At 40.8% G+C, this 12633-nt stretch overlaps 1 protein-coding gene across 18 annotated transcripts in view; it reads left to right on the forward strand.

Annotated features, from left to right (window-relative positions):
• Positions 1 to 12633, forward strand: part of ARHGAP26 (Rho GTPase activating protein 26) — a 419259-nt gene that overhangs the window by 148009 nt on the left and 258617 nt on the right. For all 18 annotated transcript variants that reach the window (XR_005355485.1, XR_005355484.1, XR_005355486.1 and 15 more), the window contains exon 11: positions 9936 to 10014. Coding sequence is in view for 15 of the 18 variants with exons in the window: in XM_038530484.1 (XP_038386412.1) it covers positions 9936 to 10014 (79 nt within the window). In the remaining 3 variants the exon portion in view is untranslated. The remainder of the gene's footprint in view (positions 1 to 9935; positions 10015 to 12633) is intronic.

Here is a 12633-nt window from a genome sequence, read left to right on the forward strand (position 1 = left end):
AGGTATAAACCAGGACGTTGAGTGTTTGAGCAAACTTGGAGGACCAGAAAGCTGTAGGACGAATATAACAAACCCAGGGACTTAATCCTGCTGTTTTTAGAGAGATTGATGGCATGACCAGAATACCATGAATCTATTCCTTCTCTCATTCCCTGCCTCCCTCCCTCCATCATTTATGAAGCGTAACTAACTACCTGCCACAGATTTTACCAGCAGTGGAAGTAGAAAGTTTAATAAAGCACTTTGAATCTATCGGACTTTCCTTCTTAAAAGTTGCCATCTGATTTTGCTTTCAAATTCAACCTGAAGTCCTAGTGCAAGTTTCCCACGAATAGGTAAAGACAGACACCTTTTCTTTTTCTGACCAGCACCGACCTGATGTGCCATACCCACTATCTACTCTAGGGTCATCCTACTGTATGTACTGTGCCTTTGCACTATGTATGAGCTTTTCCTGGTAGTGGTTGGCTGGTTGTTTAATTAGCTATGTTGTATATACCACTGTTCAACTCTAAATTTGTGTGTCAGATAATATGCTTTCCAGAGGCACAATCACGTCTTACAGTTTTTAATACAGTACTGTGTGCATATGTTTGTTTATTTTGTTGCTTAAGGAAGTGTAATTTCTTAGTTAGATTATTTTGTTCTTTCCTTTGGGACTTTGCTAAACTATTTTGTAAGATGCTCCAGGAACTTAATCATGTTAGTTACTATTTAAAATAAAACTTGAGCAGGTACTCATGTAATCTGCATTTCAGTATAGGTAACGTGAAAAAAATTCCAGGAAAATGAAAGCTTGGTTAAAATAAGAATAGTGGAGACTTGGAAGATTTGTGGAAGATCTGAAAAACTCTCCGAAACCCTCCAATTAGCTTCCACACTTATTTCAAGGATGTTTTTATGGAGGCTGTGCAGTGCCGGTAAAAGATGCTAGCAGCCTTGAGATTCAGTTTGGGACCTGCCCCTTACTAGCTGTATGACTCTGGGCAAGAGCATTAGCCACATGGATAAGATGAGGCTAATCATACCTCCTTTACAGGATTGTTTTGAAGATGGAATATGATAATAATACTCCTTCCTCATGCAGTCCTGTGTTGGAGAAAGTTGTGCTTTAAAATTTTTTTTCTTTACCCAATACCTGGGAATTCATTGTTCTCATGTTGAACCTAACCTTGGGTGAATGTTTCTTTTGAGCCTGTTCTCTACCCCTCCCCCCCACTCATTTTGAATGATACTCATTTTCCTCTAGTGGAATGAGGTTTCAAGTCATCTATAAACTAGGAGTGAATATAGGTGCATTAAATATATATGTGCAAAGGGGCTGCTGGGGGAAGATTTCAGTTTTCAAATTATATATGTGGTAACGTTATTTGGATATATTTCCTATAGAAGATAAAAAGTTGTATGCCTTTCTTCATCATTTATTGTCTCAAAAGGGAACTGTAATAAGGTAAAATAATTCTGTTGCTCCTAACTTGGTATGTGTTGTGTGTGTATGCACTTGTTTGTATATCTTGGTGAGGTTGTGTAAGTGTAGGATGGTATGTATTTTCCAAAAAAGATCGCATTATGTAACAGACTTGCTGCAGTGCTCAACCTCTAGATGGCAGTTTTGTATATTTATTAGTAACTATTAAAAAAGTTCTATTGAAAATTAGCTGTCCTTTATATATCCACAATTAGGAGTCAGTGGGGGTTGTGTGTTTGTGCTTATAGAAGAAATTATGCAAATCACTCCTTAAAGAAAAGGTATGGAATGATTCATTCCTTCCTCTCACCCTTTTGTGATGGATCATTTTGTACCCCTTCCCTACAAAAGCAAGCATGCTCAGTTAATCAAGCCTCTGTAAACATTACATTTTACCTTGCTTTATAAATGAAAAGTGTCAGGCTCTTCACTTCAGGGATGGCTTATTTCAAGATGGTGAAGAAAACTGATGTGTGATTTTGGCTGTCCGATGTATGCTGAGCACCAGGCAGATCTGCTTTTCCTTCTTGGTGCAGGGCGCCTTTATCTTTTGCAACAGATGAATCTATTTTTCCTGGTTCCAGACTTCTCTTCCCCTCCCCTCCCCTTCTCACCCCTGGCTTGAAATAATATTTGAATTTGCCTTCCTGGTGGTTGGATTAGAATGCTAGTCTCAGTACCACTGACATTTCAGACAGGAAATGGCTTTTCCTTCCTCAGAGGGTGTTCTGCTCTAACTTCCATACTTGGGTGGGGGTAAACGGGGTGGCGGGGGCAGCGGGGAAGTATTGTGCTTTCTGGATTACTTCTTGGCTGTTAGATAAAATAAGTGAGTTGAGAAGTTCTTGGAATCTTAAATATTCATGCAGTTTGAACTTGTCATTGACAAGTAGTCCTTTCCCTCTTCTTTTTTTGTAAATTGAGAGCCTGTTTACTGTTGACTCTGGTTTAAGTAAGAATGAGATGGGGTGGTTCATGGATTTTACAAAGGAAGACTGGGGCAACCTTACTTATACTCTTCAATCTGCATACTGAAATTTGGTGTTTTGCTAATGGAGAATGCCAGTTTATGAGGCAACTTCTAAGTGTAAAATGAGTTTTTTTTAAAAAATCTAAACCAAAATGTTGCTGTTAAATAAATATGAAAAGAGGAAACAACTCAATCAGTAAATTCCACTTACTTACATTTCTATTCACTATGAGCTAGATAGTAAAAATGAAAAATTAATAAATGAACTAATAAATTTCTTGAATTAGACAATTTTTTTTCAATTTTTTATCAATGGTAGTAACATGTATTTTTGTTCTCCCTGAGTCTTACTCATTGTGGCAATTAATAATGCTGTCTCCTGTTGTTGCTGCTGCTTCTCTGTTAAAATTTGCTTTCTTCTATGCTAGGAGATACCTAGCATCATGGCTGGCACATTATAGGTAAAAAGTATATGTTTCCTTTAGGATCATGCAGCTTAATGTGCCAAAGATTGCTTTATCTGGGCTTCCTGATGTTTTATGACTGCACTCTCCTTTAAAAGAAAATATAGGAAATTATTTGATACAATTGGCAATATTTACTATTGAGAGTCTTATTACTACCATGGTATTCATTATTTTAGGACCTTTCCTCTCAAGAGGTTAGTGCTACATTCAGTCATAATAAGGATCAGATCCTTTCTAAATTGATGAGAAATCAGCTTCTGAAAACTTAAGGTGTAGGGCGGGGGGGAGGGGAAGGAGGGAGAGAGAGAGCAGGAGGGTACACAAAAGCTGTGTTTCCCCTCTTTCCTTCCCTCCCTTTAAGGCAGAGGGAGCTGGTCACTATGGATCCCAGGGCACATACACTGCATGCACATGGGGGCAGTACAGTATTGTGGTTATGTATGGGCTTTCTACAGAGTCAGCAGACTGGCTTTAAGTTGAGGTGTTGCCACTTACATTTTACAAGACTTTTAAAGAGGTATAATAATACCTACTTCGTAAAGTTATTTTGAAGAATAAGTAATAATGCAGGTAAAGTCCTCAGCACAGTGCTTGGCACATAGTAAATTATTCAGTAAATATTAGCCACAGTTAATAGGTCCCTAGTTTGTAGCTTCTGGTTTCTCTCTCAGGTTTCTCTGTGTTTTTGCATAATTCAGGTTACAATGGCATGATCTTTTCATGAAGAAGGATCTGTAATGCACAAGGAGCTTCTTCAGGGGGTCATTATCTCAGCATATGTATAGCTGTGCATATTGTTAAAATTTTATCTCCAAGTAGATTAATGTTGCCCTCCAGTGATGACAGAGGGTCCTGAGTATTGGGGGGGAAAGGGGAAGTAGCCTATGTTCCTCTTGTTTTTAAGAGCTAGAGATGCTCTGCTGAATTTTAATGTGAGATGAATCAAGAATACAGACACACACCACTCTTCTGGTGTATCAGATGACTTTATCATATGCCATGATAACTTAGGATGGAGTTCAGGTAGAGAGGCAGAGGAGGACAGACACAAACACTAGAAGTTGCAAACTGGCGGTCCACAGACCTGTTTGGTTTGGCTTGAGTAATGTTTGAACCAGCATGTTGAAGTTGGAAAAATCTGGCAATGTTGATCCCCCTCCCTGTGTGCCAGCTGTTTATAGAGCTGAGAGGTAGACACTCCCTCTCCGCGGGGCATGTATGTATTTTCCACTTTGCTGCAGTCCCCACCATGCCCTATTGTTTCACTATGATGACAGGTGACAGCTTCCACTTTGCCTTGCACTTGCACTGTTGTTTTTCCCATAGAGCAGAAATACTCTTGTTCCTGTGACTATCAGAAAGTAAATGTGCAAAAGAAAATATAAAGGGCTACATGTTATAAGGAAAGTGAGACTGAGCCTATTTTCCTTGAGGCAATAAATACTTTTTTTATTCAATTTCACTCATTTTGCTTACTTGCTGTTCTCTGTAGATGTTTCAGTCTGTAATCTCATAGACAAGAAAGAAATGTCATTCTCTAAGATTATTTGGAATGATTTTGGCCATATCTCTGTGTAAATGAAGATGTCCTGAACCTTGAACCCTAATAATGGTTGGGAACCTGTTTTCCCAGTAGCATTTTAGAAGCAAAGGACCACTTCTTATCCCTGGCACTTGTGCAGCTCTTTTCAGTGGTGGATGGCAGCCTGTTCTCCAAGCCTTCACCATTCCCTGTCTTCCTATATAAGCATATAGGATTCACATGCAGGCTGTGGGAATGTGTGTTTCTGCAGGTGCCATAGTCCTTCTTTTATTCTGAACTTGCCCCTTTCATGTGCTGTAGTGTGGTTGGGAGCTGGGGGACGAACTTTTGCCAACAGAAGACTTAGAGTCTTATGAATGAGTAACCTCTAGATCTTTGGAGGTTGATTTAGAAAGAATAGTACTGTTAGATTCTGAGTGTGTTTGTTTCAGTGGGGTGGAGTTAGGAACAGCATTTCCTTGTCCAGTAGGAAGTGGTGGAGTTGCCAAGCCACTGAGATCACTATTGTTGACTCAGATTCAGGAATAAGATTAGAGCAGGAAAGCTGTCGAATGGCCCTGGAGTCAGGCCTGATTGTGATTCTGCTTGCTGTCTGCTGCTGAGGAGGCTGTGAGCTGACATCAGTGGTCCCAGCTCCTGGATGTGGCAGTGAAGAGTGTACTGTTTTCCATGGGCTCTTTCTGGAGGCCAGCGTTGAAGGCGCTATGGTGCTGGGGCGCGGTTTGCCCTGTGACAGATGAGTAATGGTCTGCATCTCTTCCCCTGTTGTGTGAGAGGTGGAGTGCCAGCTTAGAGAAAATTGCAGATACTGTTCACAGTTCTTAAGCTGGTAAAGATACAGCACTAACCAAGGGTTTATTCAGAGTCAAAATGATGTGCCATATCTTATACGTTGTATCTTGGGCTTGAGCTCCAAAAAGGATTGCAAGTCCTTTGTCACTTTTCCCAACTAGTGGGCAGAGGGGGCTCCTTCACAGATTTTCTAGAATTTGCTAAAGACCCCTTCTTTGTCCTTATCGATTTATCTGACTTTAATTCCAAAAGGGGGAAGTAGGCCACTTTGATGCTTTACTCAGGAGGAAAAAGGAAATGGTCATGATGTCAGAGCCTGTGTGTCACTGCAGCCCCTGGCTTGACTCCTTTTGTGGTAGAGGTGTGATTTTCAGTGCTGTCTATGATTGTTCTGGGGGTGGGGTCATGTGTATCAGAAGCACCTGTGGCTGCTTTCTTTTCTTTTTTAAACTATATACACCTGGCCTTCTCCCTCCATAATTTTCATCCTACTGCATACTTGCCATTTTTTCCCCTCCACGTGCCACCTCCATTGGCCCCAGTGATAACTAGTTTTTGGAACATTTACAGTGTGTCTGACACTTTGAAAAACTTTATGAGCATCTCATTTAACCTTCACAATGACTCCTTGAAGTAGGTACTGTTTAAATCTGCAGTGTAAAGGATAACATGGAGTAGTTCAGTTACTTGTCCTCTAGGCATTTATGCAGCAGCAAAGCACCAGAATCAGGATAACTAGTGAGCCTAAATTATTGATGACAAGGCCTGTCTCTTCACTTTGTATGTATGTATATATGTATTTAAAGATTTTATTTATTAGAGAGGTGGGGAGAGAGAGAGAGCGCGCGAGAGAGAGAGAGAGAGAGAGAAAGAAAGAAAGGGCTGGTGGGTACGAGAGTATAAGAGTAGAGGGAGGGAGAAACAGTAGTCTCTCCACTGAGCAGGGAGCCTGATGCGGAGTTTGATCCCTGGACTCCGGGATCATGACCTGAGCCAAAAGCAGACGCTTAACCAACTGAGCCATGCAGGTGTCCTTCTCTTCAGTATTTAAAAGACTTTATTAAAAAGTTGAGGTGTAATCCCAGTAAGATGCACAAATCTTAAGTCCATATCTTTATGACAACCCCCCAACCCCTACCTGTGTAACCACCCTGATCAGGTTATAGAAAGAACATTGCTGTTACCTGAGAAGGCTTCCTTCTGGTCATTGTCATACCTTTTCCCCAAGATGAAATCACTGTTCTGAATTCTGTCACTATAAATGACGTTGACTAGAGTTTGAACATCATATCAATGGAATCATACTGTTAGTAGTCTTTGTGTCTCGATTGTGTTTTTCATTATTATATGAGGGGGCCTGATGTGGGGCTCTATTCCAGAATCCTGGGATCATGACCTGAGTGGAAGGCAGACAGTTAACTGACTGAACCATCCAGGCGTCCCAATCATCTTTAAACTAGTAGACCATACTGCCAACTCACTGTGGTGCTTAGAGGAGGGTCTAGTTCTTTTTGATGGTGGAGGACTTGAGTGGTCAATATCTGCTCTTTTTGGGCTAGGGCAACTTTACATTTGCTGTGGTCTTGTGTCCAAGGGTGAAGCAATAGACTGCTGGGTTGAGATCCTGGCTCTTGAGACTGTGGACAAGGTCTTTAACCTATTTGACCTTTTGTTTTTTCATCTGCTCAGTGGGGTAATGAGAGCATACTTAGCACATGATGTAGTTGTCTAGATTAAATGAGTTAATTTATGTATAGTGCTTAGCACAGCACCTGACACATCCTCCTAAGTTATTATTATTATAGTTTTAATTCCATTCTGGTTTTGATAGTTTCATAATTCTTTGTAGAACTAGAAAGAGCTCATTTACTTCAGTTTTCTTTCATTGTTTTATATTTTCCCTTGCTCACTGAACACCTGCCTCTGGAGTTCTCTTTCCCTTTCCCCTTCTCCATTTTTGTTGTGAAAAGCCAGATGCATTTAAAGTATGAACTAATAAGCTGGTGCCCTTAGAAATGTGTCCTATCTTACAGGGACTGACATAGAAAGTACAGGATCATAGAGAGTTTTGCCCATTTTATTTTGTTTAGAGGAATGGTGGCTAGTAGGAACAAAGGGGGAATATGGAAAGAGACTTATTGCTTGATTCCAAAATAAAGCTGACCCTTTCACCTTGGTTCTTGGAAATTAACACACATAAGAGATTTATGTAATTATAGTTTAAATTGTAATGAAGGAGAAGAAACTTGGAGCCAACAGAGTGTTTTCTAGATGCCTAGAAAGGATAGTACTGTGATCCAGAGGTCATACTGAGAGAAAATTACCTGAACTTGGGAGATAGGATTAGAACTAAATATTAAATCCATCTTATTCAGTTCTGTACTACCCACTCCCACAAAAAAGGGGAACAAAACCACATGTGGAAAAGAACTTACATTTTGATATTTTTTCTTGAAATGAAAACAAATCCTGTTGACTTTCCTGGTTACTAGGGCCAAGTGGCCTCTGAGTTTGTCTGAACTTCCTCTTTGTGGCTCTGGGTGGAAATATCACACTGTGTGCCATGAAGTTGATGTGACATCTGCAAGGTCCCTGAAATCTTGGTATGCTAGGCAACTATTGTGGTCTCACTGTTTGCTGGTGAGCACCTAGCAGGAAATGAACTGGAGACTTGTTGGCTGCTTGACCGTAGTGTATACTGGAGGGTGTCTTTGCTCTTAAGTGTTGGGGGACAGGAAGGAAAGGGTGGGGGCCTGTGGCCAGCCAGGGCAGTGAGCCTCAGACCTAACTGTGCACAGGATCACCTGTGGAGTTGGTGAAAACCCAAATTCCCAGACCTAGCCCAGAACTTCAGATTCATTAAGGTGGTTTCAGGTTGAGAATCTCCGTTTTAAGGGAATGCCCAATTCTGAAGCTGGTGGTCCAGGCACAGCACTTTGAGCAACATTCAAAAGTTCAGGTCCAGCACCTCGAGAATTCTGTGGTAGACTGCAGCTTTGTAGACTTTTTTTTTCTATATGCTGTTAAAGCATTGCGCTTGAGGTGGAACGGTAGAAGCAGTCCTCCACAACTGCAAGCCAAGGATCAGCTCTATGGAGCCATAGCTGCCAGTAGTCTGCAGACATTCATTCTGACATACTAAATGGGCTCATGGTGGGAAGTGGGCATTTGAGTCTGAGAATGAAAATTTCTGAGAAGAGGAGGGCGAGGGTCCTGGCAGGGGCTGGTGGAATAAAGGGCTTACTGTATTTTCTGAGTTCTCTTTGTGTTAGTGTGCTACTACTCAGGATGGCCTTCACAGGACAGACTGCCTCTGGGAAATTACTGTTCTCATGCTCAACACCTTTACATCCACCCGCACACCCACCTACCACCACTGTTGTCTACTTCTACCTGCACACGGGGAACGTGTGCACACACACTCACACCATACCCTAGTGCCCCTCAAATCCCCAACCCCTTTATGCTTACATCTTTGGAAATGTTTTTCCTGGGTGGTGTTGAGGGATAATCAATGAAAAGAAGCAACTGTAATATTTAAAATATACTCAACATAAATAGATCTGGCATATTCACTGGAACTGTGGAAATAAGTCAGGACCAGTGATTATATGGGTTAGAATGAATAGACTTGTGCTGCTACAAGTATGGCCAGGCCCATATGTGTTTCATTACCGTATTGATCTGGGATCATTAACCATACCATAGACTCAGACAGTAATAGGACTTAATTCTTGCTCAGTGGGCAGGCCTCTTCCTTTTAGGCTTTCTCAAACTTTAAAGATGAGGGTAGTTCATCTTTAAAGTGAGAAGTAGTTCTTCACTTTTTGAGGGTTGCAGTCTTTTTTGATAATGGGTGAGACTGTTAATACAGAAAAATATATATACATTTGAAGATGGAACTATGGTTTATTGGCTCTCTGGGACCCATCTGTGGACCCTAAAAACTCCTGCTTTAATGAGCACAGAGGGCTTTTAGCCCTGTCTCCCAAAGATATTTTCATTGGTGCAAGTCTGTTCTTATGGAGTGCCATCTGTAAGGGGAACTCAACAAACACCATTTGATTTTGTATATGAGCTTTCTGGAGGGTTTGTGCTCAGTTTGAAAGAGCAAGCAGATTTCAATAAGAGTGAAAAGAGGTAATGCATGTAAAGAACTTAATACCTGACATGACAAATATTCACTTAAAAAACTATATACATTTAATTTAATTACAAAGCCAGTTACCTTCATAAAACATTTTCATGTCAAAAGGAATTTAGAAGCCTTGGATTAGAGATTAGGAGACCAGGGTCCCTTCACTTGGTTGTTCCCCCTCTTTTTAATCTTGAAACCAGTAATTCTGTTCACTTTAATGAATATGAATTGTATTCCTACTGTGAGTAAAGTTCTCTGTTTGGAGAATAGGAGAATAGAAGAATAAGACCTCAAGGAACAAACAGGGTCTAAAGGAATCACTGTAATCATTTGGGTCCCTTAACTCTAAGTAGGGTGATGTCTGCTGTGTTTTCTCCTAGCTCCCTGAGGGAGATGGATTTATTCAGGGGCATTCAGGAGATGACTTTGCTTTCTGAGACTGGAAAGCTGTGTATGTTCCTGTCTTCAGGTTGTTAATCCCAGCAACCCCTCACTCTTTGTCAAGGTCTCTCTACCTGTGACATTGGGTTCATATCTGTGTCCTCCTTTCTCCACAGGCCAGGGGTTATCACCATGCAGGCATTGTCGGAAGAGGACCGGAGGCTCTGGATGGAAGCCATGGATGGCCGGGAACCTGTAAGTAACAATTCAGGGAAGTAGAACAGAAATAAAGACCCTGAGTTTTTTGTTGCTTCCCGAGTGCACTGATTTTTGCTCTTGATCTAAAGCCTTGGTTTCTCAAGATCAGTGTACCAGAGGGCATCTGGAACTGACATTCCTAGATAGTGATACTGCTTCTGTGTGGCTAGTCCCCAAGCTTTGGCCTCTCAGTCCTTCGGGCCTCTCAGGCTTGTGATACTCCCCTTTGCCCAGGCAGGTGTAGTGTCCTCAGTTCTCTTAGAGGAGGCAGAGTCTGGCCTACTGAACATTGATGTCTCCATGAAGTGGATGCAAAGCATTATCTGAAACCTATTTGAGTGGGATAAATGATTATAAAAGTGTATACAGATTATGTAGTATCTTTTTTCATCGTCTTGTGGTTCAGCCTCCCCTTGCCATGGTAGCCGCATCCATAGTGGGATTATCAGTGTAGATGGAAGAATCTATGCCTGCTGGTGTGATCTGTGCTCCCATTTTTGAGTTGCTGGCCTTTGCTGGGTAATATAGTCTTGTGGTTTTTCTGCATCTTGTGACATGTTAAACTCACGTGAAGGCCCTAGTAGAGGCCCTAAAGTCAAGAACAGTGGCCTTATCTTGGTGCCAAGGATCTCAACTGCAGTGTTCAGCAGATATCAGGGTTATAGAACCTAAGAAAACAATCTAACCATGTTCCTCAAGCAAAAGATAAAAAGAATCTACAATGTCAGAGAGCCAGTAGTTATCACTTGCAAAGGCACTATCCAGAGGGGGAAATGTGTGCAGGGGACATTAGGCCATAGTCTCCATTGAGTACGGAACTCTGCGTAAAGATGGGTATCCAGTATAGATGATTCCAGCTCATTTGTGATGTCTCTTTTTCAGCCTACCAGGGTTAGGTGATCTATACTGATGGATGGGTCTTTCTGCTCAGCTATTTTGTATATAAACGTGAAACTCTGTTCAATCAACTGAGCAGAAACAAATAACTTGTGTTTGAACAGCATTTAATAACATAAGCAAGATTTAAAGAGCCATTTAAAGTTTGGAACAGATAAATTCTAATTGAACATTATTTAACCTTAACTCTTCTCCTGTGCTACATATAAGATACCCCCTTTTTTCCTCTGAATAAGTTGTTACTGATAGAAACTCTCAAAGCAGATATGCATTTATTCTTTTTTAAAACCAGGACATTTATTGTGTGACTAATTGTTGAAATCCTTAAGATGAACTGGTTTCTGCCACAGCTGCCCTGTGAGTTGAGGTGTTGTTCCTTCACGGAATCCAGGCCTGAATCTGTGGTAGATAACTTTTAGGTGTCTCATTTGACTGGTCCCAGTGGTATTTTGTCTTTTAGCCTTGCTCTTCAGTTATACTTTCTCTTTCATTTAGCAGGATAGCCACATTTGCCACAGGTCAACTTCTGAAGGTGGTAGACCTTAGAGCCACAGCGGCAGCACAATGTATGTTTTAACACTGTGCTTTCCAAATGATGACACCCCTTTCATCATTTGGTTTCTGCAGCCAAGACTGAAGAGACTGGAAGGGAAGGCACATCTGATATATTTTATATATATATGTATGTATATAAAATATTATTATATATTTGTTAAGTTTATTTAAATTTTTTAAATTTAAAATATTTTAAATATTATAAAATAATATTTTACATATATATAGCAGATAGATATTGCTACCATTAGGGTTTTGTGGGCATGGTAAATGCTTGTTGTCAGATTCCTTTGAAAGCTGCTTCCTAGTTTGTCCTTTACCTTTGCTGCTATCACCTACCCTTAATCGAGCACTTTTGTATGTGTAAGTCATGGATTTGGCATATTACATGCCTTAACCAATTTATTTTTCTTAGTACCTTATTAAATAAAAATAATCTTAGGACATCACAAAATACTACCATTTTATAGTTGAGGCAAGTGAGCCTTAAGTTCAGTAGCTTGGCTCAGTAGCACAGACAGTAAGTGGCTATAATGGTAGTGTTCAGGTTAGGTTGCCATAATAAAGAGACTCCAATGTATAGTAGCTTAAATAACATAGAAGTTGATTTCTCTCTCCAAGCCTGGAAGTGAGCAGTCCGTGCTTGTCGGGTCATTCTGCCATACTCAGCCCATGACTTTCCAGGTTGCTGTACTAGTCATTGCTATTTTTCAGCCAGATAATGGAGATGAAAGTATCCAGAACCCAGGGGGTGCACATTATTTCCATTGGCCCTAACATACTTACATTGGCCACATCTGACTACAGAGGAGGTTGAGACATCTGGGTTGAACATAAGCAGCCATGGGCCCAGCTAGTATCCCAGGTATTTTATCACTTTCAGGAAAAAGAAGAGAAAACTAAAGCGTGGTTGAGAGTTTCCATCATAGTGGCAGAGGTGAATTTGAACCTACGTGTAGCCCTAGACATGTTGGTTTTTATCATTAATAGAGGTAAAATGTGAAACTGCCTTCTAAGAATTCTCACTCATTTCATTTTTTTTTTTTAATTTTTTTTATTTATTTATGATAGTCACAGAGAGAGAGAGAGAGAGAGAGACAGAGACAGAGACAGAGACACAGAGGGAGAAGCAGGCTCCATGCCCCGGGAGCCCGACGCGGGATT

Source organism: Canis lupus, chromosome 2 (assembly GCF_011100685.1).
Source record: "Canis lupus familiaris isolate Mischka breed German Shepherd chromosome 2, alternate assembly UU_Cfam_GSD_1.0, whole genome shotgun sequence".
NCBI classification, from domain to species: Eukaryota; Metazoa; Chordata; class Mammalia; order Carnivora; family Canidae; genus Canis; species Canis lupus.